At 39.9% G+C, this 17,540-nt stretch overlaps 1 protein-coding gene across 3 annotated transcripts in view; it reads left to right on the top strand.

The window, feature by feature from the left end:
* The window catches only part of LOC122544716 (uncharacterized), a 51,763-nt gene that overhangs the window by 19,426 nt on the left and 14,797 nt on the right, over window positions 1–17,540 (top strand). For all 3 annotated transcript variants that reach the window (XM_043684009.2, XM_087980665.1, XM_087980652.1), the window contains exons 8-10: window positions 794–956; window positions 5,072–5,230; window positions 6,633–6,800. In XM_043684009.2, the coding sequence (XP_043539944.2) occupies window positions 794–956; window positions 5,072–5,230; window positions 6,633–6,800 (490 nt within the window). The remainder of the gene's footprint in view (window positions 1–793; window positions 957–5,071; window positions 5,231–6,632; window positions 6,801–17,540) is intronic.

Raw genomic sequence — 17,540 nt, 5'->3', positions numbered from 1 at the left:
GGATCTTGACGTGCATGTCCATATACATTTGAAGGTAGCAGGGCAGGTAGCCAAGGTGGCAAATGGAACACCTTCCTTTATTTGTCATAGCATTGAATGCAAGAGCAAGGAGGTTATGATTAGAGCAGTATGTTATTTAGGCTACAGCTTGGGTACACTCAAATGGGAAAAAATTTGTTTGCACTGGAGAGAGGGTGCAGAAGAGACTTTTCAGGTTGTTGCCTGGGCTGGGCTGGGCTGGCTGGACGATCCCGCTCAGAGAGACTAGATAGGCTGACATAGTTGTCCTTAGAGTAGAGGAGGAAAAGAGGGACCCAGTGGAGGTGTACAAAGTTCTAAGGTTAGTAGACAGGACAGGTAGGGAGAGACGTAGGATGAGGAAGTATCAAAACTATGCCATGTCCAGTGCAGATCCTTGCTGCTGTGTTTCAAGTAATGTGAATTTTCAAACTTTCCTGGTAAAATTGTCATGTTAGCAAACCCAAGGATATTTGCAAATTAAAATGAGACAATCTATGATCCGTTAAAAGCCTGTACAGACTTTTACCCTTTAGCAATGACCCATGATCTGGTGATGAAAGCGTTGTTGTTACTACCTCACCCAGTGATCCAGAGGATGGTGTAAAGAATACGAAGGACGGTGAGCTTATAGAAATATGTGAAGGTCTTAAAGAAGGCCATCTGCATCAGTCTGAGGTTGGCATTGATGACTACTCTTGTCAGAGTGTTTTTGACAATGTTCTGCGATGGTGTGTGCAAGTATAAAATGTTATGATGTTATTTGCTCTTCCAGAGATGAGATCCGTCATCTTTACCAACAACTCCGTGAGAAAGAGGTGATGAGAGAGCAGGACCGCTTCCTCAGGAGTAAAATAGCAGATGACTGTGCTGCGATGACCAAGGAAAATGCTGTGCTACATTCACAGACTCTGGAGCTTAATAAACAATTGGAAAGGGTATGTAAAAACTACCCTTGTGCAGAATTCAGTGTTTGAAACTAGAGGCTGAACTCAGACCCAACAAGGTCTTCAAAGGGATTGGGACAATGTCCCTGCACACCAGTCCAGCTTAGAGACTTTCCCTGTCTGCCTGGTTTCAACTGCAGCAACTTACTGTGTGTAAGTTCCTTGCACACCCTAACCCTCCTCCATTGGTGATCTGACTTCAGATTCTTTAAATTTTAAAAAATTGAAGAGAAGGTGCCTTCAACCTCATGGGCCCCTCCCTCTCTCTTCCCTAAGAGGCCAGTATACTTCAGTGTAGTAAGGCCTCCTGTTGGCCCTCTGGCTCTGAGGCCCTTCCCTTTGTCCTTAATTGGACAGTGGATCTAGCTTCCGGCCAGTAAAGTGGCTAATTTGGCATAAATCATAACCAGGTGACTATTTGCCACACGTTACAGGCTTCTGACTCCTATTTACCCAACTATCCCAATGTCCAAAGTCAAAATGCTGCTGTCAGATAATTGACCAATTTCAGTTAGGTTTGATTAAAGTTAATCATGTATTAAAGTTGAGGTGTCATAGTTGACAGAACAGGTTTAAAACTGGAATAAGTAATGTTCCAACTAATAATTTACAAAATAAGACCCAGAATAAAATAAACTCATTAGTGCCAGTTAATCAACTGTAAAATATCACAAATGTTTAAAGTAGATGTTTTATAAAGTTCAGCATGTCTATAGTATTACGTCCAATGTTATCTTATGGTAACAAAAAACAAATTGAATGCCACATTCAAATAACGTGGGATCAGATGGTCAGGATCATGCCAAGCAGGAAATGGAAATGTCTTCTAGCTGCAGGAATGGGAAACCCAGACAGCCACTGAGTGGTGAAGTTGGTGTATGGTTGTAACACTTACTGAAGCAATGTGCAGCTGTAAGTACCTACAATGTTATAGTGTCCACCTATCTTTGAGCCTGAGTTCAAATCACATCTGCTCCACAGTTGTGTAGTAACATCTATGAACAGCTTGATAAGGAAAATATCTACCTTCAGTAGGACTAGATGAAAGCCCAAATTTCTCAGAGCATCGTGTAATGAACTGACTTTGTCACAGCTAAGGAAGCAGGCCATCCTTTAGAAGCATAGAATCCCTACAGTGTAAGCAAGCCATTCGGCTCATCAAGTCCATACCAACCCTACAAAGTGCAAACCATCCCACTCCCCTATCCCTGTCACCCTGCATTTCTAGAGGCTAACCCATCTAGCCTGTACATCCCTGGACACTATGGGCAATTTAGCATGGCCAAGCAACCTAATCTGCATGTATTTGGAGTGTGGAAGGACAAAAGCAGATGGACAAAACCCACACAGGTACAGGGAGAATGTGCAAACTCCTCACAGATAGTCACCCAAGGATGGAATTGAACCCAGCTCTTGGCACTGTGAGGCAGCAGTACTAACCACTGAGCCACTGTGCCACACATTTAGGTGAGTAGTGGGAAGCCCATATTATATGGCAGTCCCTACATATGAACCAGAAGTAAACGTAGGACATTCAAACCCTTAAACCTGTGCTTCCATTCAGTAAGGCCATGGCTGATCTGTTTCTGTATAAAATTCCACATTCCCTTGCTCTCACTGAACCTTGGACTCCCCTGCATAACAAGAAACTACCTCCACTGAGAGTTTCAAAGTTGCATAACTATTTGTGAGATAGAAAAGTTCTCATCTCTGTCTTAAGAGGCCGGACCCTATGTTTTAAATGATGCCCCCCTAGTCTGGACTTACCTACAACAGGAAACATCTTTTTCATGTCCACCTTGCAAAATTGCTCAGGATCTTTTATACTTCAATAACGACACTGAGTTATAGACTTTCATAGCATACATAGAGGCCATTTGGTCCATTGTTCATCATCATTTTCCTATCTAGTCATATTTTTCAGTACTTAGCTTGTGACTTTGTGTGCCATGGCATTTTATATGTTTATTTAAATACATCTTAAACTTTATGAGGGTCTCTGCCTTGACCGCCTTTGCACACAGTGAATTGCAGGTACCCACCATTCTCTGGTAAAAGTATTCTTCCTGAAATCCCCTCTAAACCTTTTGCCCTTGAACTTAAATCTATGCCCCTGGCTCTTGAGCCCTCTAATAATTCAAAACATTTATTCCTATCCACCCTCGTGCTCCTCATATCTTTTTGTACTCCCCAATCAGGTCCCACCCTCACCTTCTCTTTTCTGAGAGTAACAACACCAGCCTATCTAGTCTATCTTCATGTTATTACCTCCCAATTGCCTGTTTATTGTGCAAAACCTCAAGCAAATCCTATTCTGTATTTGACATTTGTAAAGCTCTATTGCAGTGATGATATCTGTCACTGTGAAAAACTCAGATTTTATAATCCCAAACCCAGAGAGACACAAGATGACTGATTTGAGATAATTTAATTGAAGGGATCAATTTATGTGTCTTGGTACCATTCCCCATAGGTGGTAAATATAGCATGGTATGGAAAATGTTCCAAATGTTTGTATTTGTAATTAAAATTTTCCCATCATGCTAACTGAATTTGTTTACAGCTCTCTTTCCTTGGGAGCTAGCTGTCTTTTTCAAACATGCCAATATTACTCTTCTCCTCAAAATCTAATCCTTAACTCCTGTGCCTTTGCAATTTCCCAGCCCATCTCCAACTTCCCTTTCCTCTGATCCATTAACATGCTGCTGCCTCCCAAATTTATTCTCACCTTTCCTGAAACTCCACAATTAATTCCAAAAAAGTTTCCACCTTCCTGCAGTATTGTAATAGATTTTTATAAACTCACCACTGACATCCTATCTGCTGATGACATAGGTCAGCAGTCCTTCCTCATTTTTCACTTGGCTCCATTTTTGTTTATGGAATCAAAGCTGGAGAATCTCCAAAAGTGGTTTCTCTTCCCATTCTCAGTTGAAGGATTTAACCTTGGCCCCTCTGATTTGATTCCTGAAGAAGGGCCTGTGCCCGAAACGTCGAATCTCCTGTTCCCTGGATGCTGCCTGACCTGCTGTGCTGTTCCAGCAATAAAGTTTCAACTTTGATCTCCAGCATCTGCAGACCTCACTTTCCCCTCTGATTTGTACTTATATGCTGCCCTTTGGTGACGACATTCCAGACACACATCAGTTTCCACATGCATGCTCACAGTTCAAGACTCTACCTCATAATATCAGATTGAGAGAAGAGATAAAGTTGTCAGATTGCTTATTTAAGATCCAGGTGAGCAGATATTTCCTCTCATTAAACATTGGAAAGTATGAAATATTATCTTTGGTCCTCACCACATCACAGATTCCATCCCTCTCCCTGGCAATTGTCTCAGAATAAACCAGCCTGTTCAAAACCTCTGGGACATATCTGACCTGGAGATTAAATTTCTACTTTTAACTTTGTGTCGTAACAAAGAGCATCTGTTTCCACCTCCTTAACATTGCCTGTTCTCATCCTGTTGAAATCCTAATCCATGCCTTTGTTACCTCCAGACCTGACTCACCCTGGACAATTCCAATCAACCCTTACCAGCCACCAACATAAGTTCATCCTTAACACTGCTGCCCATATTCCACTTGCAACAACTTCCAGTCGCCCATCGCTCTTGTACTTGCTCATCTGCATTTGCTCCAGTTTAACAATGCCTTGATTTTCATGTTCTCAAACCCCTCCATGGTTTCAGTATCTACATATACCCATCCTGCTCCACAGCTATTTAAGATATCTGCATTGTCCTAATTCTGTCCTCTGCACTTCTGGTTGTATTTGCTCTGCCACTGATGACTATACCTTCAGCTGTCTCACCCCTAAACACTTAGGATGCCCTCCCTAAATCTCTCCAGCTTTCTTCCTTGTGTTCCTTCTTTAAGACTCTCCGAAAAGCTCCCCTCTTTGATCATCTACATCCATTTTTCCTTTTTAGGTTTGGAACCAAATTTTATTTTGTCATTGTCTATGTAAAGCATATTTGAATATTTCTAAATGCAAGCCTTTTCCTATATTGCAAATGGCAAGAACAATAGCATAATTCTGATTGTCCTTTAACAATAATGTCAGTAATACCAGTGATGTCATTCCTGTGTGATGTGTTATAGGAGAGAATGCTGAAAGAGGAGACAGATATTTGTCGTTCTTCCAGTGTCGTTCAACTGATCACTGTAAAAGGCCAAGAGGAGCAACTGCGGTATGAAGTCAAACGACATAAGGAACTCCTAGAAATGGAGAAAATAAAATTTAAGGAATTAATGGAAAAGGTAGTTAGAGTTGATGTAAAAATAATGAATACAAAATAGTAACTTCTGCAGATCATTTCTTTCAAAGGAAAAATAAATTTACTGGAATCAATATATTGATCAATGCCACATCTCAACTTCAATTCACTGTCTTCTCTCTGATACGCCATTATCAAGACAATTTGAAAAGATACGAAGGAAAATATAATTGTGAGAAGAAAGAGGGTGGATAAATATAATTTGAATTGTTTTTATGCAAGGACTGGTCAGGTGGAGTTTTCTTGTGCTGCGTCTTCTACATATTTTTAATATCAGAAGTTAGTAGAAGAGTCAAGATTGGAGATATATATCTATTTCTGGGTTCCGAGAATATCTTCTATAAATACTACTTTTCCCCCATCTACTGACAATTCTGATGAAGAGTCACCAGACTCAGAATGTTAACGCTGCTTTCTTACAACAGATGATGGCAGACCTGCTGAGTTCCTCCAGCAATTTCAGCTTTTGATCTATATTAATTTTGCTATCCAGAATCAGGCTGCATAATTATCCACAGAGCTACAGAAAATAAAAATCAAGTTAAATCAGCAAAAAAAAATCTGCATACCCAACAAGGGTGATGGCAAGTGCTGCCCTCTGCCAAGGGTTCTTACTATCAAGAGCTTTTTGACATTTCTGCTCCTTTTGTGTTGTGCAAAATGAGTGATGCAATTGGAAAAGTCATTTTAGCTGTTTAGTCGTTCTGAATACATAGAGTATAGGGAGCCACGACATCCAATAAATGACACATATATAGTGCAGTTTTAGTAACTTTATTTAAGTTGCAAAGTAAATAGTTATAGAACTCCAGAAATCTCCCAAAGGCAGGTAACTCAAGGCCATACTGTGCCTGAACTTTGAGGTGCTGGTCTACAGCCAAGCAAAACATTATCTGACGTCACTGTGGGAAATGTTCATGAAATAGTCCTGCTCACGTGCAAAAAGGACCATGTGAAGGAACATAGGATTTTACTGGAGAAAGCTCCAAATTGATGTAAACAATCAGAAAATTGGTACATACCAATGTTTTAACGCAAACATATATGAAATTAAGGAAAAAAAATGGTTTTACATTAATACATGGATTTGCGTCCATAACACTACTCAATTTATTCTCATTATTCCTCTGGTGATAATTTGATTTTTAATTTCTCTCCTAAAATGAACCAAGAAAGATTAATGAAAATTCAGAAGAATGTCCAGGTTTGCTTATTAATACAATGTTATGCTTAATATAGTAAATGAGGTATTCCCCAAATGTTTTATATCTACAATTAAATTGAATGTTGATTAATTAGCTGTGCATTTGGTTTAGCATTAAATTAGTTTGAGAAAACTAGTATTTGTAGCGCCGATTCTAATCATGTTTTGAAAAATTTTCAAGATTCTACTTCTTGAGCAAGGGAAGACTTCGATTGAACTGAATGAAGCCACTGTACGCAGTCGTATAGCTGAGATAAAGAGCCGATTTTCATGTGATGAAGAAGAAAACCTGCAGCTCCAAAGGGACAAAGCACTACTAGTTGACCTTATTACTGATTTACAGAAGCAGGTATTTGATTCCTTGGCTAAATATTCACTCTCTGCAATAATTTAAAATCAGCCTTGGTGTATAGTAGAAGCCAATTGCATTCTGAAAATTGTGAAAGAACTTTAGAATTTAATTATCTAAATGTGCTTTTATTGCTATCAATTGGAAGTGATATCAAAATTAATTTTAAAAATGTAGTCATGAAATATGCAATTGCAGGTTTAGATCACCTTCCAGAGAAATACAGTACAGAGAGGTCATATGGCTGTCTATCTTGTGTGAAAGAGAATTGATCCTATTTATTTGCTCCTTCACTGTACCTCACGATACTTATATTCAACGACTTATCCAATTCCATCTTAAATTATATTATACTGTCTGCTTCAGTTGTCATTTATTTTAAAGTTTTTCCATGCTCTCAACCCATTTCTGAATTTTGAAAAGTAAAGATCACCTTTTATTTTTCTGTGAATACTCATTGAGTTCCTGTCCCAGATTTTTTAAAGCCTTTCAATAGACAATAGATGCAGGAGTAGGCCATTTTGCCCTTCGAGCCTGCACTACCATTCAATATGATCGTGGCTGATCATCCTTAATCAGTATCCTGTTCCTGCCTTATCTCCATAACGCTTGATTCCACAATCCTTGAGAGCTCTATCCAACTCTTTCCTAAATGAATCCAGAGACTGGGCCTCCACTGCCCTCTGGGGCAGAGCATTCCACACACCCACCACTCTCTGGGTGAAGATGTTTCTCCTCATCTCTGTCCTAAATGGTCTACCCCGTATTTTTAAGCTGTGTCCTCTGGTTCGGCACTCACCCATCAGCGGAAACATGTTTCCTGCCTCCAGAGTGTCCAGTCCTTTAATAATCTTATATGTCTCAATCAAATCAGTCTTCTAAACTCAAGGGTATACAAGCCCAGTCGCTCCAGTCTTTCAGCGGAAGGTAGTCCCGCCATTCCAGGAATTGACCTCATGAACCTACCCTACACTCCCTCAATAGCCAGAATGTCTTTTCTCAAATTTGGAGACCAGAACTGCACACAGTACTCCAGGTGTGGTCTCACCAGGGCCCTGTACAGCTGCAGAAGAACCTCTTTGTTTCTATACTCAATCCCTCTTGTTATGAAGGCCAGCATGCTATTAGCCTTCTTCACTACCTGCTGTACCTGTATGCTTACCTTCATTGACTGGTGTATAAGAACACCCAGATCTCTTTGTACTGCCCCTTTACCTAAATTGATTCCATTTAGGTAGTAATCTGCCTTCCTGTTCTTGCCACCAAAGTGGATAAGCATACATTTATCCACATTAAACTGCATCTGCCATGCATCTGACTACTCACCTAACCTGTCCAGGTCACCCTATAATCTCCTAACATCTTCCTCACATTTCACCCTGCCACCCAGCTTAGTATCATCAGTAAATTTGCTAATGTTATTACTAATACCATCTTCTATATCGTTAATATAGTAAAGAGCTGCGGTCCCAGCACTGATCCCTGCGGTACCCCATTGGTCACTGCCTGCCATTCCGAAATGGAGCGGTTTATCACTGCTCTTTGTTTCCTGTCAGCCAACCAACTTTCAATCCAAGTTAGTACTTTACCCCCAATACCATGCGCCCTAATTTTGCTCACTAACCTCCTATGTGGGACTTTATCAAAATCTTTCTGAAAGTCCAGGTACACTACATCTACTGAATCTCCCTCGTCCATCTTCAGAGTTACATCCTTTAAACATTCCAGAAGATTAGTCAAGCATAATTTCCCCTTCATAAATCCATGCTGACTCTGACCTATCCTGTTACTACTATCCAGATGTGTCGTAAGTTCATCCTTTATAATAGACTCCAGCATCTTTCCCACCACTGAGGTCAGACTAACTGGTCTATAATTTCCTGCTTTCTCTCTCCCACCTTTCTGAAAAATTGTTACAACATTAGCCACCCTCCAATCCACAGGAACTGATCCCGAATCTATCGAACTCTGGAAAATAATCACCAAAGCATTCACGATTTCTCGAGCCACCTCCTTCAGTACCCTGGGATGTAGACCATCAGGCCCCGGGGGCTTATCAATCTTCAGACCTAACAGTCTCTCCAACACCAATTCCTGGCAAATATAAATTCCCTTAAGTTCAGGTCCTTCAGCCACTGTTACCTCAGGGAGATTGCTTGTGTTTTCCCGAGTGAACACAGATCTGAAGTACCAATTCAATTCTTCTGCCATTTCTTTGTTCCCCGTAATATATTCCCCTGTTTCTGTCTTCAAGGGCCCAATTTTAGTCTTAACCATTTTTTTGCCTTTCACATACCTAAAAAAGCTTTTACTATCCTCCTTTATATTTTTGGCCAGTTTACCTTCATACCTCATTTTTTCTCTGCGTATTTCCTTCTTAGTAATCCTCTGTTGTTCTTTAAAAGCTTCCCAGTCCTCCGTTTTCCCACTTATCTTTGCTATGTTATACTTTTTCTCTTTTAACTTTATATGTTTCTTAACTTCCCTCGTCAGCCATGGCCATCCATGCCTCCTCCTAGGATCTTTCTTCCTTTTTGGAATGAACTGATCCTGCATCTTCTGCATTATACACAGAAATATCTACCATTGTTCCTCCACTGTCATCCCTGCTAAGGTATTGCACCATTGAACTTTGGCCAGTTCCTCCCTCATAGCTCCATAGTTCCCTTTATTCAACAGAAATATTGTCACTTCCGGTTGTACCCTCTCCCTCTCAAATTGCAGATTGAAGCTTATTGTATTATGGTCACTACTTCCCAATGGCTCCTTCACTTCGAAGTCCCTGATCAATTCTGGTTCATTGCACAATACCAGATCCAGAATTGCCTTCTCCCTGGTAGGCTCCAGCACCAGCTGTTCTAAGAATCCATCTCGGAGGCACTCCACAAAGAATCTTTCTTGAGGTCCAATACCATCCTGATTCTCCCAGTCTACCTGCATGTTGAAATCCCCCATTACCACTGTAGTAACATCTTTGCGACAGGCCAATTTCAGCTCCTGATTCAACTTAAATCCGACATCCAGACTACTGTTTAGGGGCCTGTAGATAACTCCCAACAGGGTCTTTTGACCCTTAGAATTTCTCAGCTCTATACATACTGACTCTACATTCCCTGATTCTAGGTCCCCCCGCGCAAGGGACTGAATATCATCCCTTACCAACATGGCCACCCCACCCCCTCTGCCCGTAAGTCTGTCCTTACGATAGCACGTGTAGCCTTGAATATTCAGTTCCCAGGCCCTGTCCACTTGAAGCCACGTCTCAGTTATCCCCACAATATCGTATCTGCCAATTTCCAAAAGAGCCTCAAGCTCATCCATCTTATTTCTAATACTTCGTGCATTCATATATAGTATTTTTAATTTTTTACTGCCCTCACCCTTCCCATCAACTCCTATTTCACTAAACCTTACAGCATAATCCCTTTTTGAGTTTTCTGCTTCATTGATACATTTGTCTTTCTTGACTTCCCTTGTTCTAACTTTCCCTTCAATTTCCTTCTTAAACCTCCAGTTTGTCCCCTCCAGTTCTTTTCAAAAACCTTATTAGAACCATCGCCCAGGGATTAAAAACCTGGGGTTTTTTTGTATGGCTATAACTCCTTATTCATATGAATGAATTGCCACTGTACTCTATCCCTGATGTTAATTTACAGTACCTTCTAAAACAGTGCCCTGAACTGCTCTCTAATGTGACCTAAATAATGCATTGTGCAAATTCAACAAAACTTCCTTCCTTTTATATTCATTACCCTTTGTATCTTATCCAAGCTGACCTTGTCTTTTTCCCACTCCAGGGAGCTAAACACATAATTCAGGTTGACACATAGTGCAGCAAATCATTGTTTGGTACTGCATGAATCAGATGTACTATGGATGAGATGTTGTACTGAAGTCTTACCTGCCAACTAAGGTAGACACAAAAGATTCATTGATCCAGCCAATATTTATGCTCAACCCACTCACTAAAAACAGATTATCTGGTCACTATTTCATTGTTGATTGAGACCTTGCTGTTTACAAATTTGGCTGCCATGTTTGCCACTTTTTGTAATGACTACACTTCTAAAATACTTAACTGGTGGTAAAGCACATCAGAACAGATTGAGATAATGACCAGGTTGTTTTTGTGTGATGTTGCTTGAGGGATATTATTAACTAGGACCAAGCAGAACTCCCCTGCAATTTTATAACATAGTGCCATTTGCATCCACCTGACTGAGCAGCTGGAATGGAGACACTGTACTTGAACCTCCACAGGTTTTTAACTCAGAGGTGAACCTGCTATTAGCTGAGCATCAGTGTTCAAGATTTTACCTCATTTGAGTTCAGATAATTAACAGCTTCATTTATGTTCCTCCAAATTGTATTGTTTTGCAGTTTTTGGTACTGACTACATCTGCCATTGACCTACTCCCTCAGTCAATTTGTCTATGTCCTTGATCTTAATTTATTCACATGAATAATCATAGAAATAATCACATGTAATTTCAAATATATATAATGGAAAACAGGTGATCCCAGCACAAATACAATCAAAAATAAATTTGTTAATCCTTTTTATTTGATTTTGTACCCCAACCATGGTCCTAAGTCCCTCAGTTTAATTGAATAACATGTGCCTTACAAATTTATGTTGCACCTTTTCAAACATTTGTGAAGAGCTATGTATTAAACAATTATTTTCCCCCTTGCTCAATAGTCTGTTTTTCTTATAAAATGCAGTTGAACTATTCCAACATCTTGCAATATTTTTGTTGTATTAGGATAATCTAGGGATTCTGAGGAGAGGACAGGAACGAGGACATGAGGAAAGATGGATCACTTATGATCCTATTGAATACTGGAGCAGGCTTGAGGGGCTGAACAGCCTACACTTGTTCCTATTTCTTAATTACAAATGTCTGTTGAAAATCTCTAATATGCATTCACTATTGCCATTATTATTACCATTTTGTTTTATGGATTTGGTGTGGTGGGTATTTTCAAAGTTATTTGCTGATGGTGTACCCTCACTATCCAACTGTACGTATCGGAGGAATTTTGTGTACCGTGTGCTTGTTTTCTAAAATTAATTGGTGGGTGGGATTTTCCTACTCCTTACTCGGTAAACCAACCATTAGAAAGTTACCAATCAAAAGAGTTTTGGAAAATTATAGTTACCCCTTTGCTGTCTCTTCCCAAGTCTCATGTAGGATGAATTCAGTCCAAATCTGATCATTTATACTTTTATGTCCATTAGTATTTCAAAGGAAAACTGTATTTTAAAAGGTAATCAGCATTAATACCCTTCCACGTCCACCTCACCAATCTTGACTCCCACACACATTTCTCAGAAGGTGTGGTAAAATACTTCACTGATATCTCTCACACTAACGTTCCTTTTTATTACTAAATAACTCCAGTCCTTTTGGAATATCCCTCTATCTCGTTTGTGCTAATAAAATTCTTTCCTAGTTTTTTTAATATGAACTGACAGCCATCTCATTCTCCCTCTTACCAAATCTAAATTCCCCTTTTTCTCTCCCCTTTCTATATTGTCACCTAAAAATTTATCATTTGCCCCTTTGAGGATTGGTTAGCTCAGTTGGCTGGACATCAGGTTTGCAATACAAGATGATGCCAACAGCATAGGTTCAATTCCTGCACTGGCTGAGGTTACTGAGTGATTGTAACAAGGTCAGCCAGGTGGACCTCATAGAATAGGAGTTCACTGATTGGACCAGATGAACAGCCCCAATCACTGAGCTCTGTCTGACAGGTATAAACAAGAACAGAGGTTCTGTTCACTCAGAGATGGCTGAAGAAGCCAGACCAGAGTTAAGTATGTGCATGTGTAAAGAAAGGGTGACCTGGTGTTGGGTTACTGGCCTCTGGAGATGTTTCAGTTAGCTTAAAAGGATTCTCCTTCTCAACCTGTCCCTCGCCCGAGGTGTGGTGACCCTCCAGATAAACCAGCAGTTGTCCCTAATGAGAGAGTACCTCTATGTTCTGGTAAGACTACGCTGATGTTACCTTATCTTCTTCATGTGTCCTTTCCTGAATATCTTCCATGGTGTCTAATTAGAATGCATTTAACCTCTAACATATTGACTTGTATTTAAATATCTATGAATGTTGGTCTGCAATTTGATTTGCCTTCTTTAAAAACTAATTAGTCTGTCTAAAGCCCTTTCATCTCACTTAATTAGTTATTTCCATATGAACATTTACTTTTTGACTAAAACTTTCTCAGGCATGCTCAACTGATGTGAGATGAGCACAATTCAGAGCAAGGACATTTGTGCAGGATTCACAGATCTCTGCTCCTGCCCAGTATTTTCACTGGGGCTTGGGATAAGCTGCCCCAATCATGGTCCACAACTTCAAAGTGGTTAGAGATGAAGGGGCAGGGTGGGGGGCAGGGCAGGATTATCCATATCAACAATTCCCATTGTCCCACTTACCCTCTGAATGACTTAGGCTCTGGAAATGCATTTTCTTCCTCACAGTGTAGTAATGGGTTGATGTCCATCTGAGGGCCAAGATGTGGTTGTGGCACAGAAAATCCAGGGAATTTTCTATATTTTTTAATTGCCTCTATATGAATCTGAGCTCAGTCATTACTGGGGAAGCCATCAGCAATTTCCCAAGCAGCCAACTGCATCCCCTTTCTTAATTGCTCCCTGTAATGAGCAGCCTAGATGCAATCACATAAGCCCTACTGAAGAAATGCAAAGTAACTAAAATCTGCCTTAACCATGGATTATCAGATTGAGTCTATTTCTACTTCTCCCACCATCACACTTCTCCTTACAATACTGGACTGAAGATTTTGTTTTTATTTTGTTGTTTCTAGTGAGCTAAATTAAATGATGGTCACTATTTTCTTTGTTTGTTTTCTCAGCATTAAGTCATTTGCTTGTTCTGATCAATTGTGTTGAGATTTTTAAAGGAGTGGATGGCTATGCTCTGGATTGCGCAGCCTGTTGCGTAGATTCAGTTGTGGCTTTCAAAACGGAATTGGCTTGACATTTAATAGTTTTTTTTAAAATAGAGCTTTGGGGAAAGGGTAGGGGAAGAGGCCCAACTAAATTGCTCTTGCAGAGAGTTGGTGCAGGCTTAAAGGGCCAAATGGCCTCCTGTGCTGTAACCATTCTCTGATTGTGCCCCATACTGTCTAACCTATGCCACGCTGGACTTGGCTGTACTTATGCTGGCAATTGGATGCAGCACGCAAAACTGTTTTGGATTAATTGTGTACTCCTAACCTCCAGTATTTGGGATATTCAATATTATTAACAACGGAAATACAAAGGATATTCAGAGTTCATCACCATTCAACTTAAATGGCTTGGAATTATTGTACACAACCTGCCTTGATTTCAAGTTATGGAGACTGATTTTAAATTTCCAGCCATTTTGAATGTAAAAAACACTTCAAAGAGCAAACTTCAATTGGCAACATGCAAGCCAAGAGCTACATTTTGCTTGATTAAGCAGTCTGTTCACTTAGCATCAATAATACAGAAGGTTTCTTAGAAGTGAAAGATCAATGACAATGAACCATCAGCAGACATGAACATTAGCCTTTATTATTTCCCCCATTATGGTTTGAAAACTCTGAAGTGGTTTATAGAATATACCAGATTAGAAAATGAAATCAGTTTTATCTATGTACTTTTTAATGTCAGACACTGCATTGTAATAAACAAATCATTCCCAACATATATCAGGCACTGGATCAAAACTAAGAAATTAACTGTCCCACATGTGAAAATTACTTAATTGGATGCCTGATTAAGTTGAGGATAGATTTCAACTTTGAAGACATAGGATCACAGCTAAATGCAAACAAGGTTTGTCTGGTAGAGGTAAGGTTGAAAATAAAGCTAAAAGGCCTGATGATAATTCAATTTTTTTTTATTTATTAGCTTTATTTAATTCACTTTACAGGTTAGATGAGAAAGTAAAATTTAACCCATCTTAAGAGCTTGTAGTACTTCCCCAGTTTTCTATTGGAATTCAAAACTTTGTGGATATCTGTATTCAGAAGATATTTGACTAGTAATGATCCTGAATCATGTGTTCAGATTCAACCCAGCAGCTAAGAAATTTAAGCTTAATTATTTAGATGAATCTGGATTTTAAAAAAGAGTCATGGTGACCATGAATACCAGATTCTTATTTAAAATCTGTCTCGTCCACCATTGATCTTTAGGGAAGAATGTCTGGCATCTTTATCTGGTCTGACTTACATGTAACTCCATGCTCATATTAATATGGCTGACTATCAGCTGCATTCTGAAATGGCCGAGAAAGCCATTCAATTATGTCAAAATACCACAAAGTCAAAGATGAATAAAATTGAGTACAGTATCAATTATGACACCAGATGACACATGCATATACAGCCAAGGCAACTTTACAAAATTGTCTCACTAACATGTAGGTACACGTACCAAAATTGGGAGAGCTGTCTCAGACTGGTAAAGCATCAACCCAACAGATCTTACAGACATTATTGCAGCCAGCACAGTCACCATTCCTGTTAATATCCTGTGTCATGAGCAGGGCAGACCCAGAGGTGGTAAAACAATGTTATACAGTTAGAAGGGAATTGTCCTAGGAGTTCTCAATATTGACTCCAAACTCTCAGCATCAGGAGAAACATAAGAAAAATAATCCTGCTGATTACCACCGTACACCCCTTAAGGACCATTTGGAAGGAGCACTGAGGATGGAAAGACCATTGAAGTCCCTCACTGAGAATTCATTCGAAGTGCGGTTTTCATTCCAAGAGTGGCTTGATTGTACCACACTGACTGACTTGGCCAGTTTCTAAAGGAAAAAGCTGCCCGGCTGGATCTGGCAGGTGGCAGAGAACCAAGACGAGAAAATGCTACTTAATTTGTACTCATTAATCTATCCATCACAGATGTATCTGTGTGTGACAGTATTGGTAGGAGTGACTATTGCATTGTCCCTGAGGTGGTGAAGACCTTTTTCCACATTAGTAACACCCTCCATCATGTTGTCTAGCATTGGCAGTGTCCCAAATGGGATAGGTTGTGAATAGATCTAGTAAATCAAACTGGCCATCCATGAGATGGTTGGACCATCAGCAGTAGTAGAATTATATTCAAGTACAAGCTGTAGGTCCATGGCCAATCTCCATTACCATTAATCTAGGAGATCAGTGCAGTTTAGAGAAGTGTGCATGAGGACACTTTAGGATCAGTACCAGACTTATCTAGAAATTAGGTACCAGGCTGGTGAAATTACATGTCAAACAACAGATGCAGTGTGTGATAGTGCTAATCCAAGTCAATTTTCAGAAAACCCATCTGGTACACTAATATCCTTTAGGGAAGGAAACTTCCATTCTCATCTGATCAGACCTACATGTGATTTCAGACCTACAGCAATGTGGTTGACTCTGAACTACCCTCTGAGACGAACAGTTAATGGTGGCCTAGCCAGAGACACCCTCGTCCTGTGAATGAATAAAAAAGTACTCTTAACTGGCCTCAAAATTCATACAAAAGTGGGGATTGGAAGCAGGTTGCCTGGGTTTTCTTCCTCTCCCTGTCTGTTTTGTGGAGAGGTTTTTAAAGGAGGGAATGAGGATGATGCAGGCAAGTGTGGGTATGTGTCTGACTCACACTCAGCCTCAGAGTTACACATGCTTTCCCTCACTTCCTCCTTCCCTGAAACTCTGTTACTCCCTTGCTGACTTATACATCCTCTCTCCCTCATGGGCATCTTCCCTCACAGGGAGGGCAATTAGTTCTCAATAATAGCCACATCCTCAGAATGAATAGAACAATACCCTGAACTGTTTCAACTTCTTTGATTATCTTGAGGTCTAATAGCCTTCCTTCAACACGACCATCCAACCCCAGTAATAAAGTTACAACATGCCTGAGGTTCGTTGCTCTGAGGCAATGCGGTAAACAGCATACATTCTTGTCCCTGATACTAGCAACACAGTTCTTGGAATTTGGGACTGTGTCAGTACCTAAATAGCTCTGGCTAAATTCCGCTGCAGACTAGAACTAAATGAATTTCAGCCTCAAGATTGCAAAACTGCTCCTAGTTTATTACTGGAAGTAATGTCAAATTCTGGAAACTGTTACATCATATAATTTTTAGAATTAAAGTAAAACATGGTTTTAGCAAGTCAGCACATAATCTTCATTTTCTTCACAACAAACTAGTGCCACTAGCATTAAGCAATAGCATGAAAGGGAAGATGTCAAGTTAATCACCCTTACGTCTGTTGATTAAAAGAGTTTGCTGCAATTGATTTTCAGCCTGACAGTCTTTCTGAATTGTTGGGTATGGTGGAAGATTTATTTTTCATCTGAACATTTAAATAGTAAATTAGCATTAATGTTAAATATGTCAGTACCAGTGTCAACTTTAATCTCTTTGATGAGAGACTAATGGTAATTATACTAGTGGTCCGTGGGGTTTTTTAGTGGAAATGACAGAAACACTAGAGGACACATGCATCCCACAAGACTCGAGTGTTGAGCATCAAATCAGAATGGCTGCAATACAATTCATTTGTAAGAACTACACAGCTAGTCCGACTCTCCTGTCTTTTGACCATAATCCAGTCAATGTTTCTCGCTGAAATTCATGCCCTGTCATTCTGAACTGTTCTGCCAATGGAAACAATTTCTGTCTACCTGTTCTGTCCAGATCCCCTGTGATTTTGAATGCCTGTATCAAATTTCCTCTCAAAAAGGAGAA

The sequence above is a fragment of the Chiloscyllium plagiosum genome, unplaced genomic scaffold (assembly GCF_037043375.1).
Source record: "Chiloscyllium plagiosum isolate Xiang-an unplaced genomic scaffold, Cpla_swu_hap1 HiC_scaffold_3, whole genome shotgun sequence".
NCBI lineage: Eukaryota > Metazoa > Chordata > Chondrichthyes > Orectolobiformes > Hemiscylliidae > Chiloscyllium > Chiloscyllium plagiosum.
The sequence above is the reverse complement of the archived record's forward strand: the minus strand, read 5'-3'. Positions and strand labels throughout refer to the sequence as shown.